At 44.4% G+C, this 23,268-nt stretch overlaps 1 protein-coding gene across 3 annotated transcripts; it reads right to left on the reverse strand.

Annotated features, from left to right (window-relative positions):
• Positions 1–887: 887 nt before the first annotated feature.
• On the reverse strand, positions 888–23,006 carry LOC121280153 (flavin reductase (NADPH)-like). Of its 3 annotated transcripts, none has more exons than XR_005943549.1 (6): positions 22,914–23,006; positions 16,883–17,068; positions 16,503–16,704; positions 12,874–13,041; positions 2,526–2,750; positions 888–1,275 (listed from the first exon to the last, which is right to left on the reverse strand). XR_005943549.1 is itself a non-coding variant. In XM_041191862.1 (6 exons), exons 2-5 carry the CDS (start codon positions 17,015–17,017, stop codon positions 2,593–2,595), a joined length of 663 nt encoding a protein of 220 aa, XP_041047796.1. In that variant the 5' UTR covers positions 17,018–17,068; positions 22,914–23,006; the 3' UTR covers positions 888–1,275; positions 2,590–2,592. The 3 variants fall into 3 exon arrangements, 2 of the variants coding, with proteins under 2 accessions (XP_041047796.1, XP_041047787.1); XM_041191862.1 differs by having other exon boundaries at positions 2,590–2,750; XM_041191853.1 differs by lacking the exon at positions 888–1,275 and having other exon boundaries at positions 2,064–2,750; positions 22,893–22,991.
• Between the last annotated feature and the right edge of the window lie 262 nt (positions 23,007–23,268).

The following is a 23,268-nucleotide window of genomic DNA, read 5'->3' on the forward strand; positions in this document are numbered from 1 at the left end:
ACGGGAACAGCAGTCCGAGAAACGTTTTATGTCCCGGAGATACCTGTAATCCTGGGTGGGTTCGAAACACGAGGGGTGGAATTTCAGTTGAAATCCACGTGGGGTAAGTCGGAGACGGAGACAGTCACTGAGAAAGGAGATATGGCTGTGAAAGCGGGTTTTAGTAAACACCTTGACAAACACTAGGAGGGAAATGGAAAGCAATGAAGGTGAACAAGGCAATAGAGAGATACGGAAATCTTGTCGCAGAGAGGAACAGAACTTCTTCAAGGAGGTAGGCATTTCTTGAAGAGCAGTGGCAGTCAATTAAACACAGAGATAATCACCTATTTCCATTATAAAAAAACCCCACTAGAGCTATACCTTGAGTGCCCTACCATCCATTCTTAATTAGCACATTCGTTTAGATAATATCACCAACTTTAACTTTAACACCTATGTGTTCTATTGTACTATTGTCGTTGACATCTTTTGATGATCTGCTTCTATCACTGCTTGTTTGTCCCTACAACCACACCACCCCCCCCCAACCTCTCTGTCTCTCTATCTCTCCGCCCCCCACACACACACCTTAAACCAGCTTATATTTCAGCTCTTTCCTGGACTTGAACTCAAGTTCTGTCGAAGGGTCATGAGGACTCGAAACGTCAACTCTTTTCTTCTCCGCCGATGCTGCCAGACCTGCTGACTCCTTCTGTACTGCATCATTCTGTTACTATTTTTTTCTAGCATTTGATAGAATTTCCAATATAAATGAAGGCTCATATCTTAATGATGGATCATAAAGCAATGTTAATGGCCATTTTGTAGATAAAAATTTTGCATAAATATTTGTACCTTAGCAATCAAATATATTGGTATAAAGAACATTTGAAACAGCCTCCAAATTAGATGCATAAAACACTTTAATTAGCATACATACAGAATACATACTACAATACATCACTTATCATTCATTGTTAGCATTTCAAGTTTACAAAACACTAATTTAGATATTGATTATATATTCAGACAGAGGTGGAATATTCTTGCCTTTATCTAAATCATCATTAGCTTGAACTTTTATTTTTAAACCCTCAAACTCCCCACATGCAGCTAATTTACAAACTAATTTAACTCATGTCATTAATACGCTATACATTGTAACCTCTCCAGTCCGGAATGCTTGGGACCAAGTTACTTCCGTATTTTGGAATTTTCTGGATTATAGAATGATGTTAGAATGCCTAACCACAAGTGTGTGAACCAGAAAACACCATGGATATAAATATTTTCCTGAAACATAAAACAGTGATAAAATATTATAAGGCAGTAATAAAAATTGTTTTACTTATCCAAATATTGTATATTTCCCATGTTTCTGTGCCCCAAGTACAGTACTAAAATGATGTGGATGACGTAAAGGGAACTGCTTGGATCTGCTGAAAAAAAATTCTGCACAGCTGGTGTTTCCAAACAATGGATTTCTGTGCTTGTAAGGCTATAGCGTATTATTCAAAAAAGTTTATGGGCAGGATTTTCCCCTGTTGGGGGGGAAGTTGAAGTGCTGGCGTGCAGAGGCGCACCTCCGATTGGCGCACCCAATTGGGGGTGCGCCGCTATTTTACGTCTGCGGGCCAATTAAGGCTATGCGCTCTCTGTGCGGGCAGGGGGAATCCCTAAACCCGAGAGTGCGCTCTTTTGCGCATACGCACAGAAGAGCACACTCATCTCCCTGAGGCAAAGTGCTGTCTCAGGGAGATCGGCTCTACTGTACAAATTATTAAAAATAAAAAATAAAAAATCCCTGACATGTCCCCTCATGTGACACCGTCACATGAGTTGGGACATGTCCATAACCTTTTTAAAAATTTTAATTAAATTTTTTAAAACCTACATGAAACCTCATCCTGCCCATGGGTGGGATTTCATGCTTTTTCTAAAGCCCGCCAGGGCTCCTGACCTGCCCGCCAACCTTAAGGTTGGATGGGCAGGTCCATTAATTACTTAAATGTCTCTGTCAATGGCCTCAATTGGCCATTGACAGGTCGGCGGGCGCACAGCTGATTTTGCTGAGCCCCCGCCTTCCTGAAAATTTAAATGGGGCGCGGTGAACTTGGGAGTTCCACCCAATGTCACCACACATCATTTTACGCGTCAGTGAGTGGGCCCCGCCCCCCACTCGCCGACAGGAAAATCCTGCCCTATAATATTATCAGGTAGTTTTATATCAGAGCCTTTTCAAATTCTAGTATAGTTTATGAATAACATACATTGATTAATCCCATTCTCTATCCCAATAGATTGTTAACCCGAAAGACATCCTATAGCTTATTTGCAACTAAAGCTTTACATACATAAACAAGAGCTGAAAGAAATAGAGTTATGATCTCTTGGGTTAATCCTTTGATTCCTATCAGCTACTAGCTTGGTAACATGTTATTACAGGTTATGTTATTTATGACTTTCATTTTACTTCCTTACTCTACCTCTTTGCTTTTCTGTTCCTGTAGTTTCACTTACTCTGTTTATATAAACCCACTTACAGAATTTGGCTAGGAAATTGGGAATAAAGAAAATGAAGAGTCTCCCTCCAATGCAGGAATTTACGTTTCATTTTGTTGTCATGGCCACTGCCTTCTTAATCCATGGATCATCTTTAAGGAGTGAAAGCATAAAGCGAGCAACATCTCCTCGAGCCACTGAATTTGCAATGGGAATTCCATCTGGATCAGGTACAAAGTACCCTTCATGAGTTAATAATTCTTTATCTATAAAAAATTAAAGAAGAAATAATTAAGAAATATTGTTGATGATATGTATGGTCTTAAGTTGTCAAAGCTAATGTGTCACTGGAATGGAAACTAAGTAATTAATTTGAGTGACCTTGGGGAATCAGGAGGAGACAATAAAACCATAAGTTCCTAAAGTAGTTCTGTCTCTTCTACATAATTAAAGGTAGCAGAAAAATCCATTGATTAGCTGTAAATATTAACACCTACATATTATGTACTATTTTAATGTTAATTCTTATCAGTATTTGCAGGAGATAACCCAAGACCTTTCCTCTAAAACATAGGCAGAAGTGGGGAGGTTTGCTGATGATTTCACAAAGTTTAGTACCATTTGTGATACCATTTCAGATACTGAAGCAGTCTGTGCCAATATGCAGCAAGACCTGGACAATATTCAGTCTTGGGCTGTCAAGTAACATTCGCGCCACACAAGTACCAGGCAATCTCCAACAAGCGACCATCTCCCCTTGACATTCAATGGAATTACCATCACTGAATCCCCCACTATCAACATCCTGGAGGTTACCATTGACCAAAATCAGAACTGGACCAGCCAGAAAAAGACAACAACATCAGAGGCTGGGAATTCTGAGGTGAGTAACTCACCCCCTGACTCCCCAAAGCCTGTCCACTATCTATGATGCACAAGTCAGGAGTGTGATGGAATACTCCCCACTTGCCTGGATGAGTGCAGCTCCCACAACACAAGCTTGACACACCAATCAGGGCAAAGTAGCCCGCTTGATTGGCACCCCATCCACCAACTAAACATTCACTCTTTCTACCACTGACACAGTGGCAGCAGAGTGTACTGTATATTAAATGCGCTGCAGCAACTCACCGAATCACCTTGGACAGCACCTTCCAAAGCCGTGACTTCCACCATCCAGAAGGACAAGGGTACCGGCCACATGGGAACACCACCACCTGCAAGTTCCCAAGTCACTCACCACTCTGACTTGGAAATATATCACCATTTTTTCACTGTCGCTGGGTCAAAATCTGGAACTCCCTTCCTAATAGCACTGTGGATGTGCCTACACCACGTGGACTCCAGCAGTTCAAGGAGGCAGCTCACCACCACCTTCTCAAGGGCAATTAGGGATGGGCAATAAATGTTGGCCCAGCCAGCAATGTCCACAATTCATGAAAATTTTTTTAAAAAATTAAACTAAGAAAGGAATTTTAACTAAGAATGGGTGGGTTTGGGTAGGTGGGGGTGTTTAAAAGTTTTTGAATGTGACTGTATCTCATCTCCAATGCACCCACTTCCAGCATTGCACCTGGATTTCAGCAAAGACAGAGGCAGAAGCAGCTGCTCAGATCCCTGCCCTGACTGAGGATATGCGTTTGACTGATATCGTCTGGGTTTTGGAGCTCCTGAAAGCCCACCAAAAACTCTTTCACCTGAATGCATGCAGTGGCAGACGTGGCCATTGTAAAGCAAAGCAGCCGACTAGGTACCGGCTGACAGGTGGGAGCAATAGGTGAGAATTGGGAGCATTTTTAGTGGAGTTCTCACTTCAGTGCCCCCTCTGAACATCATCCTTTTCTCCTTGAAACTTTATGCTACACTTTGAGTGCATTCACACTCCTACTTCTTGTGACATGTATTCATGCCAGCGAGACAGTATATTACTCAAAACAGTCTGTAATATTATCAGGTAGTTTCATATGATAGCCTTTTACAAGTTCTGGCCCAAGTTTTTAATAACATATATTGAGTTAATTCCACTTAACATCACAATAGCAAAAAAATGAGCATCATTGTTAAAGCCAGAGACATCCTAAGACCACAATGTACCTAAAGCAAGTCACTGGCAAGTAACATAAACCAGAGTTGGAAGGAAATAGATCAATGGGGCTAAAAATCTGTCTGTGCCTATTTTGTAGGTAAAGGGATGTCAGTCCAAGAATTGACTGTACCCGGTCCTGTTGATACAGGTAGCACACAAACTCCACTGCAGTGTGTAGCCAAGTGTGAACCACGCTGCTGGCTGGCTGCATTTTCATCAGGGGGCCTAACAGCTTGCAAGGCTGGTACTTGCTCCAGCTAGCATCCCACCCTTAAAGGGAAGCTGAACTAACTGGAAGGAAGCTGCTGCTGACTGCAAGACCACAACTTGTTGCAATTGGAAATTGGCAGAGAGAAAGGGTGCCCAGGTTCACTGATATGGCACTGAAGGCCTTAGTCAAAGAGGTTGACCTGAGGAGAAAAGCTCTGTTTCCAGAGGGGGCCAGAAAGTCATCCAAGGAATGCCCTCCAAAGGCAATTGGGGCACTGGCCAGGGAGTTCAATGTAAGGAATCTACATCGAGGAGCTGGCAGTGGTGCCAGTAAAAATTTCAATGACTTCATGCAAGTGTTCAAGGTTGGTGAACGTGTCTTCACATGACACCTCTACCCACCACAGCACTGATCTCTTACACTGCTCAGTGCACCACATTCACCCATCACTCCCTCATCAGCAATCCCTAGCAGTCAAGGATTCAGGCCTAACATTCACATACTCCACCACACATTCTACTGATTTCAGCCTCACATCCATCTCTGCCTTTGCCTCCACATACCTCCAGTCATTTCGCTGTATGTGTCAGGCATATATCACCTATACACAGTGAAACACCATCAAATCATTCTTTCTTCTCTCTTGCAGGACATGGTGACTCGCAATAGGAGGGAGCAGTGCAGAAGAGGTGGGGAACAGGCTTACCAGCATCTCCTAGGCCCTATGGAGGAGATGGTTCTCTGCATCGTGGATCTGACTGCAAAAAACTCATGTGCACCCCAGTGTCACTGAGAACAAGGGGGATAATGATATGTTCCTGCCCTATACCCCTTTTCAACTCCCACCTCACCCATATCCAGCTACCTGGCATGAAGTGCAAGCTGCAGATAGTGGACCTTTTGCTTTTCACACACACACACACACACACACACAACACCCCCCCCCCCCCACACCGCCCCCCCCCCCCCACCCCCCCGCCCCCAACCCTCCCACTCTGATTTTTTGATTTCAAAAGTCCATGAACTGCCACCTGTCCAGCCACAGTCTCAGGAGGCACAGACAGAACACCACCATACAAATGATGAAGCAGCAACGTCACTCTATCTGACACTCAAAGCCACCAGATCAGAAATTGGCACTACACCAACTTGGGAGGCTACTGTAGAATCAGGACTTGCACCATTGAGCCACTGGGCAGAAGTGGCTGCAGCAAGGCCAAGAGGATGGGACAGCTCACTGAAAGGGAAGGTGGCACATAGGAACTCAGATGAGGACTTTGATGGGGTGGCACACAGGAAAGTGCTGATAAGGATACACACTGAGATTATTAGTGCATTGGTAGGCATTCCAGACAGCCTCTTGTGGAGACTGACTCCAATGTGGCAGAGGACAACGTGCAGGTCTGAGAGTCCCTTCTGTCCAAAGTGCAAGGCTGAGGGTCCCTTCTGTCCAGGGTGCAGGGCTGAGAGTCCCTTCTGTCCAGGGTGCAGGGCTGAGAGTCCCTTCTGTCCAGGGTGTAGGGCTGAGAGTCCCTTATGTCCAGGGTTCTGGGCTGAGAGTCCCTTCTGTCCAGGGTGCAGCACTGAGAGTCCCTTCTGTCCAGGGTGCAGGGCTGAGAGTCCCTTCTGTCCAGAGTGCAGGGCTGAGAGTCCCTTCTGTCCAGGGTGCAGGGCTGAGAGTCCCTTCTGTCTAGAGTGCAGGGCTGAGAGTCCCTTCTGTCCAGGGTGCAGGGCTGAGAGTCCTTTCTGTCCAGGGTGCAGGGCTGAGAGTCCCTTCTGTCCCGAGTGCAGTGCTTAGAGTGCCCTCTGTCCAGAGTGCAGGGCTGAGAGTCCCTTCTGTCCAGGGTGCAGGGCTGAAGTCCTTTTGTCCAGGGTTCAGGGCTGAGAGTCCCTTCTGTCCAGGGTGCAAGCAGTGGCTAGCCCATAAGAACACTTGTGGGCACAGCTGTGAAACAGACAGGAGCCATTCAACACCTGCATGCTGCAGTGGAAGCTGAGATAGAGATAATGAGATCCATGCTTGTTGCCATGCAGGCTCAGACTGCTGCCATATGGAAACAGAGCTCAGTATTCAAAGGCGCTTGAGGTCTCTCACAGCGGTCCTGTGCTCCAGCAGATTATGAGGACTGACAAGGCATCACCCCAGAGAATGACAGTGGCACCATGGTGTACGAACCTGTTACCCTCTCTCAGGTTGACAGCATTCGTACTCCCACCACTGCCACTTCACCACTGCATTTTATGTTGCCTGTCAGTCAATCAGCACAGACTGCTTCTGCCCTTGCTGAGAGGGCGATGTCCAAATCAGTCCTTCTAGGCCCAGAGCTGCTCAAGGGCATCCTTGCAAGGCCATCTGCAGTCTCCCTCACTGAAAGTCAGCAGCCTTCCACCAGCTGCAGCCATTGGGGTGGCACTGTGCTGGAACATTAGACCAGGCAGAGAGAAATGGACAACAGACACTAAGAGGATACACAAGGTTGAATAGTCAATTTCTGATTGTATAAGATGATGTGTTTTTGGATAAAGATTCTATAGAAAGGTTGTTGTTTATTGCAGGGTCTTGGTCAAGGGGATGCTGAGATCGGCTGTCTCATGTGGTTGCTAAAGTGGGAACTGATGAACCCATGATGGTGAAAGGATGTCTGAGCAAGTTCTTGGACAGCCCGTCCAGAAGAAAGGGACCACGGCAGTGCCTGTGCCCTCATGATGCCGAGATTGTCAAGGATACAGCAGACCCCAGGAACTTGAGGCCAAGCTCTGCCAAGTACTGTCAAGGTCCCTCTGAATGGTCCAGCAGTAGAACCACTACTTGGGAACATCGATATCTGCTCTGTCAGGTTTCTGGTATCTCCATGAGTTTCATTGTGGGCCTGCTGTCCTCACGTGCACAGGTGACAGATGGGGAGGGGATCATGAGACACATAGAGAGGAGCAGCCATCTATATCCGTGTTCTGTACATGTCTGATGACCCAAAGACGATATGAATAGCAGACTGCCTTAGAATGATGACGTTATTGCTGCAGCCAAGATAACAGGCATTCACTGACATATTGGCTTATGCATGGAGTACGCTTGACAAGAATGACAGGATGCCGGTGAATCAAAGAATGCAATCATTTTTCTTTCCCAGATTAGGTCATTATCTGGGCACAAAGTTCCTGTTGCTCATCTCCTCAGCCACCACCAACCATGCTTTCTTGGTGAGAGACAAAGGTCTCTTCTTTCCATTGCTGGGGAAAATTATGTCCCTCCTGCTCCAGACACGCATCGCCTCTTGATTCGAGGATAACGTCTACTCAGGGTTGCGAGTTTCTGCCACGGGTTTTCATGTGACTGAGCAGGCTGATTCTTGATCTGCAGATCTTTCGGCACATGGGGCAGGACGGCCTATGAGGTAGTGGGACCTGGGTTACGGGATTTTCTTCCTTTTCTTTCCTTCTCTGCTGTCCCTCTGCCTTATCATTAAAATGATAAGCATGGTGCAACTCAATGGACAAGTTGTTGCCATTTTGAACAATTGGTAGCAAGGTCCTCCCAGCCATTAAGGTCATTGCTGGTGCGCTTCAAGGAGAGTTTCAGAGTGTCTTTGAAGCATCTTTTTTTTTTGTCCTCCCTTGGAACGCTGGCCATTTGAGAGTTGAGAAAACAAGACCTTGGAGGGAGACGGTTTTCAGCCATCTGGACACAGTGTCCAAATAAGTGAAGTTGATTTTGCAGGAGTTTTGCCTGAATGCTTGTGGGGCTAGCTTCAAGAAGGACAGTAGTATTTGTTCAACAGTCCTCCTATTGAATCTGGAGGGTGCAGTGGAGACATTGCTGGTGGAATTTCTCCAGCACTGACATGCAACCAGCAGCATACCAGTGATACATCATTGAATCTGGCTACTGACCTTGCTCTATGTATACCATTTATAATGAAAACCTCCAATTTCCTAAGGACATACACCGAGTCTTTAAATAAAGCTGACATAAGAACTCGGAGCAGGAGTAGGCCACTCGGCCCTTCAAACCTACTCTGCCATTCAATAAAATCATGCTGATCTGATTGTAACCTCCTGTATACCCCTGATAACCTTTCACCCCCTTGTTAATCAAGAATCTATCTAGCTCTGCCTTAAAAATACTCAAAGACTCTGCTTCCACCGCCTTTTGAGGAAAAGAGTTCCAAAGACTTACAACCCTCAGAGAAAAAAATTCTCCTCATCTCTGTGTTAAATGAGCCACTCCTTATTTTTAAACCGTGCCCCCTAGTTCTAGATACTCCCGCAAGAAGAAACATTCTCTCCACATCCACCCCGTCAAGACCTCTCAGGATCTTAAAGGTTTCAATCAAATCACCTCTTACTGTTCTAGATTCCAGTGGATACAAGCCTAACTGTCCAACCTTTCCTCATAAGACAACCTGCCCATTCCTGGTATTAGCCGAGTAAACCTTCTCTGAACTGCTTCTACATTTTCATGCCCTTCATCCCAGGAATCAGTTAAGTGAACCTTCTGTGAACTACTTCTAATGCAATTATGTCTTTTCTTAAGGAGACCAAAACTGTACACAGTACTCGCCAATGCAATTCCACACCTACATCCTTCCGCTAACCCCCACCCCCAGCACTCCATCCCCCCCTCACCACCCCTCCCCCCCATTCCACTGGCTCTGGAAGCAGCCTTCAAATTAATTTCAAGGCCAAATAATAAGAATATTTTAAAAGGTTTTGCAATTCACAGCAAAAACTCAGTGAAAAAACAGGTTCTGTCAACCAGAGGCAAGTGCTACAACTTATAAACTGATACAGATAAACTAATTATGAAAGGGCTTTAGTTGGAAGAAATAAGCACAAACAATTATGCAAGGACAAAATCCTTATCTCTGGAGCAAAATAACTTAGTTCTATCTTTTTAAACTCATATTTGCTTGTGGCTTGCTCATGCTTTCAACTTTCACAATAAGTGTAACAAAACTATTTAACCGACTTTTCTCAAAGAATACAAAGTTGTTGATGAAGTCTCTCTGAACAAAGCAATCTTCACAAAGCAGAATCAAGCACCTCACTATTGGTCCTTCTCAATGTTACAATACCTCAATACTTCAGTCTGTCAACCGTGGATGTAATTTTAACCCAGCCCATTTGCTGTGAAAGCGATGAGATTGGATTTGCCACTAGCTGTACACCACATTCCAAGTTAGTTTCCATAGACACCAATAGATAGAATAATTGGCTAATCTGATCCAGACAGTTTCCCACCGAGTGGGTATGGTTAAAATTACCTTTCTTGTTTTAAAAGAAGTCAGTCTGAAATTTAATGAATTGGTAACACAATTGGCGGTCAAATGATGAAAATAAATAAAAGAATACGTTTTATAACGAGCACTTCATTTTGTGGAAAACTACATTCCCAAAGACAGAATTGGCTTTGTGGGAAAAAAGCAGCTTTTGTTTCAGTCAGGTTCGAGTGATCAATCAGCTCAAGTTGCAAATTGGTTCACCCGAACAATAAAATTGATTGAATTACATTTAATAACAAAACCTGGTTGCTAAGTGAAAATAGAGTTTTAGCTGTTTTAGGGAAGTTAGTTTAAAACTCAAGAAAGCTTAGATAGTGAAACAAAAACAGAAAATGTTGGAAAAACTCAGCAGGCCTAACAGCATATGTGGAGGAAAAAAAAAGAGTTAACATTTGAAATGTTAACTCTGTCTTTCTCTCCACAGATGCTGTTAGACCGGCTGAGTTTTTCCAGCATTTTTGTTTTTGCTTCAGATTTCTAGCATCCGCAGTATTTTGCTTGTAATGTTAGATAGTGTTGGCTAAGGTGTTCAAAAGATCAGTGATTTTCTTGATCAAACTCTAAGTTCAAAAAATGCCACATCACATCAGATGAAGGACTTTCAACTACCTAAAATACAAAACTCCTTCCTGAGTTACTGCCATCATCCTGCATGGTTACCCTGTGTCTGGGGTTTCTATTGGTTGGATAAGGTTGGCAGTTACTCACATTCACATTTAATTGTGTCACACAGGCATATTTTCACGGATCACATTGAACTACTGCTGTCCACCCACTTATCCTATCCTAGCCAGCAGCGTCAGATTTCACTCCATCTGTGCACTTCCATCACTTTCCATTTCACGATACTGTAATTCCTTTGCAGTAAAATATATAGATCACGTTTTAACCTTGTTATTGCTCTTAATGGGGAAAATCAAGATATAAATAATTAAATAAAAATGCTTTACCTCCAATGGATTACTCAGTTGCGTTGCCATGCACTATAGGGCACACACAAACATTTTTGTTGGGATACAAGTAATATAACTGTTTATCTAATGTTCCATTCTTTCAAGCACAATCCAATCTCATGATTAAATTATTTTGTTTTGGTCTTCTCTTCTATATTTGTAGATGTTACCTCAAAGAGATCTTTATGCTGGTCATTGTAGACAGAATGTGCAAAGGGTGAGTAAGAGGGCTGGGGTCCTGGAGAAGAAACATGAGTGCAGCCAAAGCCAAGTACCAACAGCGAAATCCTGATCAACAAGAGGAGCCTGGAAAAATCAAACAGGAGGAGTAGTCTGTAGGGGTGGGAGGTGACATTTTGAGATTAAAATCACGAGGGGTGCATACAGTACTGGGTGGCTGAATTAATATCATCCATTTTACACTGTCACCAAAAAATCAAACTTACCCCTAGTAAATGGGGGCGGGATCAGTGTGAAAAAAAAAGTCAGAATAAAGCACGAAAGCATGGAAAAACTAAAAGCAACTTAAAAACGGAATAATGCAAATCAAACTAGAACTTGAAAAATGAAAAGAAAACCAGCTCAAGGAGAGATTAGTAAAGGATGCGGGGGCATCAGAAGAGATGGCATCAGCAGAAATGAAACTGGATCTTGTACTTTCTTTTGAAACTATGCTGCCGAAGTGGAAGTCTTACACTGTAGTCTCCTACTCCAATAGGAACTGTATCGGGCCATGCTATTTTCAAATCCAGGAACTGACCTGCAAACTACATCATCGCAAAAGCACAAATTTTTTTTTGCATATTTAAGCATAAAAAATTGTTTAAACTCGCAACAGGATCTCTGCCCCTGGGTGACACAAAGATTGGCCGGGTGGTTAACAGTGAGGTTGAGTGTCTTGGGCTACAGGAAGATATAAACGGGATGGTCAATGGGCAGATAAGTGGCAGGTGGAATTTAACCCTGAAAAGTGTGAGGTGATACATTTTGGAAGGAGTAATTTGACAAGGACGTATTCAATGAACAGCATGACACTAGGAAGTTCTGAGGAAGAAAGGGATCTTGGCATGTGAGTCCATAGATCTCTGAAGGCGGAGGGGCATGTTAGTGGGTTGGTGAAAAAGGTATATGGGACACCTGCCTTTATCAAGCGAAGCACAGATTACAAAAGTAGGGAGGTCATATTGGAGTTGTATAGAACCTTGATGAGGCCACAGCTGGAGTACTGTGTGCAGTTCTGGTCGCCACATTATATGAAGGATGTGATTACACTGGAGGGGGTGCAGAGGAGATTCACCAGGATGTTGCCTGGGGTGAAACATTTAAGTTATGAAGAGAGGTTGGATAGACTTGGGTTGTTTTTGTTGGAGCAGAGAAGACTGAGGGGCGACCTGATCGTGGTGTACAAGATTATGAGGAGCATGGACAGGGTGGATAGGGAGCAGCTGTTCCCCTTAGTTGAAGGGTCAGTCATGAGGGGACATAAGTTCAAGGTGAGGGGCAGGAGGTTTAGGGGAGATGTGAGGTAAAACCTTTTAACCCAGAGGGTGGTGACAGCCTGGAATGCGCTGCCTGGGAGGGTGGTGGACGGAGGTTGCCTCACATCCTTTAAAAAGTACCTGGATGAGCACTTGGCACATCATAACATTCAAGGCTATGGGCCAAGTGCTGGTAAATGGGATTAAGTAGGTAGGTCAGGTGTTTCTCACATGTCGGTGCAGACTCATTGGGCCAAAGGGCCTCTTCTGCATTGTGTGATTCTGTGATTCTGTGAGGAGCAGGTATGTATCACGGGAAACTTGCCTTACAAAGATGCATAGAATCCTGAAAGGTAGAATTGAAAGGCAAGACTTTAACCTGTTTTTGGTGCATTCTGAAGCCCTGGTGGTCTCACTACAGTCCAGTTTAGATCCTGGCATTCATTGTTTAAATAATTCTCCATCTCTTGCATGTTGATTAGTATGTTGCGGATCAGAGGAATCAAGAACCATCGCACAGTCCTGGAAGCCTGATGAGAAGTTTCAGCTTTAAAATAAATACAGAACAATGATGTTATTCCAGAAGGACTACCATATTTCCTGACATAATCTCCCTAATGAGATTTAGTTATGCAGCCCCCAGGTTTAGTGACGTGTCACTGGAACGCCTTTTGGAAGCTGTGGAGGCCCACCACAATGTCCTCTAACCTCATTTTAGCTGCAGGATGGGCAGCGGCATGCCCAACCTGGCTTAGGAGGCAGTGGCATGTGATAATCAGTGCCAATGCTGCACAGAAGAGGTTGGCCATCCAATGAAGATAGAGGATGAATGATCCCATCCGTGCAGCCAAGGTAATGGCAACCATCTCATCACTCTAAACTCATACCTCAAGCCCATCACACATTCACTAGCATCTCACTTACTGCCAGCTCAACGGACATCACCACTCACTCTCACACACATACCCTCACATCTCCATCTGGCCTCATCTCCTCTGGAGACTACCTCCTCAGCCCTCACCATCTTGAGGCCACTTGCACAGATCAACATGTGCCCCTACACACACCCTGGGATACCCTCCTTCCCCAGTACAACCCTCGCTCTGCAGCCTCATCCCTTGCCTGAGGCTACTTCTCCCCCTTCGCCAAGCAAGACCCTGCCCTGCAGCCATGGAAAATCCACCCACATATGGCTGATCTGGTAGGTAGAGACCTAACCGTAAGCCCCCCTAAAAGTGATGCGGTGCTGTATGTGAAGCCTGGCATTGATGACTGCGAGTGCTGACCGAAGCAAGGTAGGCAAACAAACCTTGAAGTCCTGAGCAAAGCGCAGCCTACCAAGTCCACGTTGCTTATGTATTGTTGTAAAACATGTCGACGCATCTTCCTGCCAACATGGGCGGATGATAGCCGGGGGGACGATTCCAGGGCTGGTCTAATAATGATATGCAGATATATCACAATGAGGTTCCCAATGTCCAATCATGGGAAATGTGGCCTGCCATTGGCAGGCTGAGCAGACGATCGCAAACTGCCATTTGCACCATATTGTCTGCTCTCGCCACCTGAACCTGCCTGGCGCCGGCGGGCAAAGAAGATCCCAGCCTATGTGTGGTATGGTGGACTCCGAATATCTGTGATGTGAACCTTCTTCAGAGGTGCAAAGAAAATGAAGCAATTTCCAAAAAGTGAGATTTGCAAGATGCAGCCGACCAGCATAAACAAGTCACTGTCTGATCAACACTACTGGGGCACCAGGTAAAGGAAACCCTCCATTAAGAAAGACAAAATGTTGGGCGGAATCATCCCAGATTTGCACTAAGTGCGGTAACAGGCAAGGAAAACGACGTTTTACCCACCGGCCACAACGGCAGCTTCTCATGCCTCATTAATTATGCATTTCCAGGAAACATGCCATTTCCATGGCGGGCGGGCTCTCATTCGCCCACCACACCATCACCTCACTGCTTCACCACGCTGGACGCCATATTTAAAGTGCAGCCATGTGCACACCTCTCAGTGCTTCCAGCCCACAACTGTTACATGGAAGACATGGCCCCCAAAGGCAAAAAGACTGCAGCCCTCAGGTTCAATGACACATCTCTTGAGCACCTTTTGGATGCAGTGGATCTCGCCGTGATGTCCTCTACCCCCACTCTGGCCACAGGATGGGCAACAACGTCCCCAGTCCAGCTTGGGAGGCGGTGGCAGCCTTGGTCAGTGCCAATGCCCTTCAAAAGAGGACAGCCACCCAGTGCCACAGGAGGATGAATGATCTCCTCCATTCCACCAGAGTAAATCACTCTTCTCATCACTGTCAACTCACACAATCACAAACCCATCACACATCCACAGGGCCCTCACTCACTGTCAGTTCAAGGGACATCACCATTCATTCTCTCACATACACCTTCATTGTCCTCATCTCATCCATGGGACCATTCACCAACATGCCAGGCATACTTATCATCTGGTCTGACAGCATCTGCAGAGAGGGATACAGTTGACGTTTCGAGTCCTTATGATCCTTCATCAGAACTAAAACATATAGAAATGAGATGAAATATAAGCTGGTAGAAGGGGGTGGTACAGGAGAGCTCGATAGGGGGCCAGTGATAGGTGGAGGCCAAGAAGAGATGGTCAAAGATGTCATAGACAAAAGGACAAAGGGGTGTTGACAATGGTGATATTATCTAAAGGATGTGCTAATGGGGACATTAAGGGAAGCAAGTTAGTGGCAGATGGCCCTAGTGCAGGTGGGGTGGGGGGAAGGGATCAAAATGGACCAAAAGATGGAGATGAAACAATAGATCGAAATAAATTTAAAAATAGGAGGGAAAAGAAAAAATATAGTTGTAAAAAAAATTGTAAATTATTGGAAAAAGGGGGACTGGAAAGGGGGTGGGGATGGAGGAGAGAGTTCATGATCTGAAATTGCTGAACTCAATATTAAGTCCGGAGGGCTGTAATGTGCCTAGTCGGGAGATGAGGAGCTGTTCCTCCAGTTTACATTGAGCTTCACTGGAACATTGCAGCAGGCCGAGGATAGACATGTGGGCATGAAAGCAGGGTGGTGTGTTGAAATGGCAAGTGACAGGGAGGTCTGGGTCATGCCTGCGGACAGACCGAAGGTGTTCCGCAAAGCAGTCACCCAGTCTGAGTAGAAGAGACCGCACTGGGAGCAGAGAATGTAGATTAAATTAAGGGAAGTGTAAGTGAAGTGCTGCTTCACTTGAAAGGAGTGTTTGGGCCCTTGGACAGTGAGGATTGGGCAAGTAAAGGGGCAGGTGTTGCACCTTCTGCGGTTGCATGGGAAGGTGCCATGGGAGCGGGATGAGTGGACCAGGGTGTCCCAGAGGGAATGATCCCTGCAGAAAGCCTCCCTGGGGGTGAAGGGAAGATGTGTTTGGTAGTGGCATCATGCTGGAGTTGGCGGAAATAGCGGGGGATGATCCTTTGAACACGGAGGCTGGTGGGGTGATAAGTGAGGACAAGGGTGACCCTATCATGGTTCTGGGAGGGAGAGGAAGGTGTGAGGGCGGATGCGCGGGAGATGGGCCGGAGGTTTCCTTGCCCATGTTTGATGCCATGAGATTTCATAGGGTCCGGAGTCAATGTTCAGGACTCCCAGGGCAACTCCCTCCTGACTGTATAACACTGTGTCGCCACGTCTGCTGGGTCTGTCTATGCTGATGGGGCAGGACTTACCCAGGGATGGTGATGGTGCTGTCTGGAACATGATCTGTATGGTATGGCTCTCCCAATTTTGGCACTAGGCCCCAGATGTTAGTAAGGAGGACTTTGTAAGGTTGACAGGGCTGAGTATGTTTGTTGTCATTTCCAGTGACTGGGTGGATGCTGGGTGGTCTGTCTGGTTTCATTCCTTTACCTTTCTATCCTTTACCTACATTCAATACCTCTTGCCACCAATAGCACTGCAGTTACATCCTAACAACTATCAATTGGCAGTTTGCATTACAAATATGAACATGGTCTAACAGGACTCACATTTAGTATACCAGGACGCCATTGCTATAATTCGAGTCACTTTTGCCTCACGCATAGCTGGAATAATAGCTTTGATTGATTCTGTATATCCTGTAACTTCAGAAAATATGCTTATTGGGAACCCAAGACAGGACATGATGACATCCTGCTCGTTAAAGTGTTCCACAAGGCTGTCAGCTGAGAAGATATTTGCTTTCACCACCTGCAAAAAAAAAACGTATAAGGAACAGATTATCTTGGGTTGTAAGTTGTCATCTATATTAGAAATTAAAACTCAATTAAAATTCTTGATTTAGTATAATTCTCTCTCTTCGGGAAGATTTTCAAACAAATGGGCTTCATTGTAGTACTGAAAAGAATTCTATGTTGCCAGTAATTACCGTCAGGTTCTCGTGTTGAATGGTAAGCTTGCTGGGAGTTCTTACAACAGCTGTCACCACATGGCCCTGTTCTAGTGCTTGTCTCACTAAAAACTGGCCAGTTTGTCCAGTGGCCCCAAGCACCAAGAGCTTCATTCTTCAGTCCAAAAGCAGCTGTCACAAAATTATATCAGCAGATGGTTGTACCTATAATTAAAAATGAGATTTTAAATTGAATAATAATTTTCTTGCAAATTTCCAACATTGAGCACTCTAAGCGGGGAGGGTGAACAGCCAATGATCATCATGGTCCATATCAGTACCAAAGGCACAGATAGAAAGAGGGATGAGGTCCTACAAGCAGATTTTAGGAATTAGGCAGGAGACAAACAAACAAGACCTCAAAGGTAGTCATCTCCAGATTACTCCCATTGCCATGCACTAGTGAGTATAGGAATAGGATAGATGAATAAGTGGCTGGAGAGATGGAGCAGGAAGGAGAGCTTTCGGTTCCTGGGATGTTGAGACCAGTTCTGGAGAAGGTGGGACCTATACAGTCCAAGCAGGCTGCCCCTGAACAGAGCTGGGACCAATGTCCTCACAGAGTGGTTTGGTAATGCTTCTGGGTACAGCCAAGGTGCATTCCCATGAGGGGGAAAAGGAGAGCAACCAAATTGAGATCCTTCAGGATGGTGAGAGATGGAGCAGAAAAAGAATGCATATGACAGATATCAGGTTAATTATATCTGTGAGAACCAGGCTGAATATAGAAAGTTCAGAGGGGAAGTGAAAAAGAAAAGAGAAGCAAAGAGAGAGCATGAGAAAAGACTAGTAGCAAACGTAAAAGGGAACCCAAAAGTCTTGAAAAAACATAAATATTAAAGGGGCGGTAAGAAGAGGAGATTAGGGACTACGAAGGGCAGAGGCCATTACTGAGGTAATAAATAAGCACTTTGCATCTGCCTCTACTGAGGAGGAAGATGCTGCTGAAATCATAGTGATAGTTGAGACACTGAATGAGCTAAAAATGGGTAAAGGGGTTATTAGAAAGGTCTACCACCATTCATAAATTGATAAGTCACCAGGGCAGGTGGGATGCATCTGGGGATACTGGGGGAAGTCAGGAAGGAAATTACTGAGGCATTGGCCATAATCTTCCAATCCTCCTTCAATATGGGGTGCCACCAGAGGACTGAAGAATTATCTGACTCTCCTAACCTTTTATTGCACCTTCCTTCTCTTTTGTAAAGCTGCATCCTGGTTCAGAAAGGGTGTATGGATCAACCCAGCAACTACAGGCCAGTCAGTTTAACCTTAGTGATAGGGAAGCTTTTGGAGATGATAATCTGGGACAAAATTAGCAGTCACTTCGACAAGTGGGATTAGTTAATGAATGCCAGTATGGCTTTGTTAAAGGCCAATCATATTTAACAAATTTGATTGAGTTTTCTGATAAGGGAAGAAAAAGGGCTGAGAGATAGGAAGAGAGAAGGAGTCGGTGGCTAGGGAGCAGAGTTTGTGGTAGGAACCGAAAACCATAGCTTTGGTCTTCATTGTAACTAATTTCAAGAAAACTCTGCTGATCCAGTACTGGATGTCGGGCAAACAGTCTGACAATTTAGTGGAAGGGTGAAGAGAGATGGTGGCGAGGCAGAGTTGAATGTTGTCAGCATATGGGGAAACTGATGCAATGTCTTATAAAATGGAGGCTGATTCCCAGTTATTGCAATTTTCAAAATAAAAACAGAATTACCTGGAAAAACTCAGCAGGTCTGGCAGCATCGGCGGAGAAGAAAAGAGTTGACGTTTCGAGTCCTCATGACCCTTTGACAGAATGAGGTGAATCCCAGGAAGTGGTGAAATATAAGCTGGCTTAAGGTGGTGGGGGTGGGGGGGTGGTTTTGGTGGGGGAGAGAAGTGGAGGGGGGTGGTGTGGTTGTAGGCAAAAGCAGTGATAGAAGCAGATCATCAAAAGATGTCACAGACAGCAGAACAAAAGAACACATAGGTGTTGAAGTTGGTGATATTATCTAAACGAATGTGCTAATTAAGAATGGATGGTAGGGCACTCAAGATATAGCTCTAGTGGGGGTGGGGGGAGCATAAAAGATTTAAAAATATTTAAAAATAATGGAAATAGGTGGGAAAAGAAAAATCTATATAATTTATTGGAAAAAACAAAAGGAAAGGGGAAACAGAAAGGGGGTGGGGATGGAGGAAGGAGTTCAAGACCTAAAGTTGTTGAATTCAATATTCAGTCCGGAAGGCTGTAAAGTGCCCAGTCGGAAGATGAGGTGTTGTTCCTCCAGTTTGCGTTGGGCTTCACTGGAACAATGCAGCAAGCCAAGGACAGACATGTGGGCAAGAGAGCAGGGTGGAGTGTTGAAATGGCAAGCGACAGGGAGGTTTGGGTTCATTCTTGCGGACAGACCGCAGGTGTTCTGCAAAGTGGTCACCCAGTTTACGTTTGGTCTCTCCAATTTAGAGGAGACCGCATTGGGAGCAATGAATGCAGTAGACTAAGTTGGGGGAAATACAAGTGAAATGCTGCTTCACTTGAAAGGAGTGTTTGGGCCCTTGGACGGTGAGGAGAGAGGAAGTGAAGGGGCAGGTGTTACATCTTTTGCGTGGGCATGGGGTGATGCCATAGGTGGGGGTTGGGGAGTAGGGGGTGATGGAGGAGTGGACCAGGGTGTCCGGGAGGGAACGATCCCTACGGAATGCCGACAGTGGGGGTGAAGGGAAGATGTGTTTGGTAGTGGCATCATGCTGGAGTTGGCGGAAATAGCGGAGGATGATCCTTTGAATGCGGAGGCTGGTGGGGTGATAAGTAAGGACAAGGGGGACCCTATCATGTTTCTGGGAGGGAGGAGAAGGCGTGAGGGCGGATGCGTGGGAGATGGGCCGGACACGGTTGAGGGCCCTGTCAACGACCGTGGGTGGAAAACCTCGGTTAAGGAAGAAGGAGGACATGTCAGAGGAACTGTTTTTGAAGGTAGCATCATCGGAACAGATGCAACGGAGGAGATGGAACTGAGAGAATAGGATGGAGTCCTTACAGGAAGCGGGGTGTGAGGAGCTGTAGTCAAGGTAGCTGTGGGAGTCGGTAGGCTTGTAATGGATATTGGTGGACAGTCTATCACCAGAGATTGAGACAGCGAGGTCAAGGAAGGGAAGGGAAGTGTCAGAGATGGACCACGTGAAAATGATGGAGGGGTGGAGATTGGAAGCAAAATTAATAAATTTTTCCAAGTCCCGATGAGAGCACGAAGCAGCACCAAAGTAATCATCGATGTACCGGAGAAAGAGTTGTGGAAGGGGGCCGGAGTAGGACTGGAACAAGGAATGTTCCACATACCCCATAAAGAGACAGGCATAGCTGGGGCCCATGCGGGTACCCATAGCCACACCTTTTATTTGGAGGAAGTGAGAGGAGTTGAAGGAGAAATTGTTCAGTGTGAGAACAAGTTCAGCCAGACGGAGGAGAGTAGTGGTGGATGGGGATTGTTCGGGCCACTGTTCGAGGAAGAAGCTAAGGGCCCTCAGACCATCCTGGTGGGGGATGGAGGTGTAGGGGGATCGGGATGGGATTCACCTAGTTCTGTCGAAGGGTCATGAGGACTCGAAACGTCAACTCTTTTCTTCTCCGCCGATGCTGCCAGACCTGCTGAGTTTTTCCAGGTAATTCTGCTTTGTTTTGGATTTCCAGTATCCGCAGTTTTTTGTTTTTATTTATATATATTGCAATTTTCAGTCTGGCTTGCTAGCTTCTTCCTCAAGTGACTACTCAAGCACCATATTTTGCACCAAACCACAGCACCACCCATGGCCAAACCTCAGCTGATGCCAACATGACCCATGCTGATTCCTGTATCCACCATTTTTATGTAAAAACCCTGCACCTAGAACCTCCAGTGGGCGAGGCTTTCCTCCCATTAGTGGAAATCCCAGTCCACCAAATATATGGCAACAAGTGGGATTGGAAGAATTCTGTCCCTTAGTAACTATTGAATGGTGGCCCAGCGCAAATGTTAGACAAATAAATATTTTGTGACATAAAGTGAGTAAATTTTCTCTCTTTGACCAAGCTTGAATTTCAGAATGTTCTGTGTGATTTAATACACTTTGTGGGACAGACTTGATAACAAACTATTTTAGTAATATATCCCTAAAGCAACTTTTTAAATCAAATTCAATCACATATCACATACTCTTGTCCAGGCATTGCTTTTAATAAAACACTACAATTGTGTCATTGTTCCCCATTTTCAAATTAGATAATGCCAAGTTATGTTTTAAACACCAGCTTTCATGATATTTTTCTGTCACAGGAAAATCAATTTGTTTTAAAGCATTTTTCTAATGCACTTCTTTGATGACATCTCTTCCAGGACTAAAGGTTTCATTAATAACTGCAAAAAGCTAAAATTTCATTGGAGATTGCATGACACATTTATTGTTGCCAGTATACAATGTACAAATTGTGGGCCTTGTTCTCTATTGGATTAACAATCTGCACACTCCAGTACATTCAATCAAAATGTTGACTAATTTTCTTCTCTGGATCATGAATCATGATGGGAGTTTGATTTTCTTTAGACGTCAAAATATTTGGTTCCCAATGTGCGAGAATCCTAAAACTGCCGAAAATCACTCACAGGAACAATTAGGTCAGAATTCATTTATTATTAATCATTTGCACTTGACATCATTCCAGTTTTCACAAACTAGAAAGAGACCTCATAACAAAAGCAACATTGAAGTATAGGATTTAATTGTGTTTGTGTCATGGTAGAAATACATTCAGTGTTATAGCTTACCAAAAATATAAGGACAGGGAAATTCCAACAGCAGTATAAAAAACTGTAATAATAGAAGTTTGTTTTTTCACATAAAGACCCTGCAAAATTAAGTATGATCTATTCTGTGGATAAAATGTACCATATAGATGCAATAGTGAACCACACAAAGTACAAAGGAACCGGTTTTACTCCTGATTAGTTGCAAACATTCTTAGATACGGAGTATTTAGAGTGGTCACAGTAGCCAACCTGTTCCAGGAATAAGCATGAGCCAGATCTCACCTATAAGACAAAAATGACTGAGAATTGATTTACTATGACTTACAACATTAATCTGCCCTGAACCTGGAGTCGGGACCTAACCTGATACCAGGGTTTGGAGTTAGTTTGTTCTTTAACACTGACTTACATTTTTGCATTGGTGCAAAGTTGAAACTGTTTTGAACTGAGGCTAAATTCATAATATTATTGCACTCTAGGTCTATTTTGTTATTTTATATTTGTTCCTGACTCTTTCAATTAGGAATACTGACCTGGCAACATAAGGAGAAATTTTAGCAGTAACATTTAAAAGAGTCGCAGGCTGTGAAATCACTTAAAGTTTGATCATTTTGAGTAGTATGTTAAAACAGTTCACATTCTTTTAGTTTGTTTATTAACTATTTGAATATGTAACAATATATCGAACAATATGTATAAAAAAAATCAAAGACTGTCAAATTCCACTAGAAGGCATTGGGCAACTCTGGAGCTTCACGTTGAGCATCAGGTTTGACCTCTGCTCAGCAAATCAAGACTATTTACAAGAAGAACTTGCATTTTAAAATGTTTTTCACATGCAGATTGCCTCAAAACGCTTCAAACTAATTAATTACTTTGGAATTGTTGTTATGTGATGTGAATAAATGCAAGTCAGCAGTCAATGGTCAGAACAGCTGGCATGGACATGCCGAAGTCTCAGCTCTTCACAGATGCTGCCTAACTTTGCATGTTTTTTTTTGCTCTGGTTTCAGAATTTCAGTATCTGTAGTTGTTTTGGTTAAACACAATGTGAGCTGGATTTTTATCTACACTGGCAAGAAATGATGAGAATGCACGACCAAACTGTCACTTACTCCTAAATCGGTTACGAACTGTACAAACTAAAATCAAATCCTTCCATTTCACGAGGAGTAAAATTCCCCTACGTTTAACACAGCAGATAACACAATTTAACGAAGTATACTCACTTCACGAAAAATAAATCTTACCGCAGTTTTTCCCCCCCCCGCGCCCACAAATAGTGTTGTTTCCGGGTGGTTGAACAGAGCCCAGCCCTTCCAGCTCACATGGATAACTCTGGCATTTCCGCAAACCCCGGCAGCAAAACAACATTGAAATTACAGGCTGGAAATTGTAACCAGCCAAAAAAGGCACACGTTTACCACACCACAGGATATTCAAGTTACATGCAACACCGATGTAATAAAGCACACTTCACTGTCCCTGGATGTTCTGAAAGTCACAATACTCTGACGCGAATCTTGAAAGTTTTTAGAAAGAAAGAATTTGCATCGATATATGGCACCTTCCACAGCCCCCAAAGGCCTGCCACCCGAGACCCCG

This window comes from Carcharodon carcharias, chromosome 1 (genome assembly GCF_017639515.1).
Source record: "Carcharodon carcharias isolate sCarCar2 chromosome 1, sCarCar2.pri, whole genome shotgun sequence".
NCBI lineage: Eukaryota > Metazoa > Chordata > Chondrichthyes > Lamniformes > Lamnidae > Carcharodon > Carcharodon carcharias.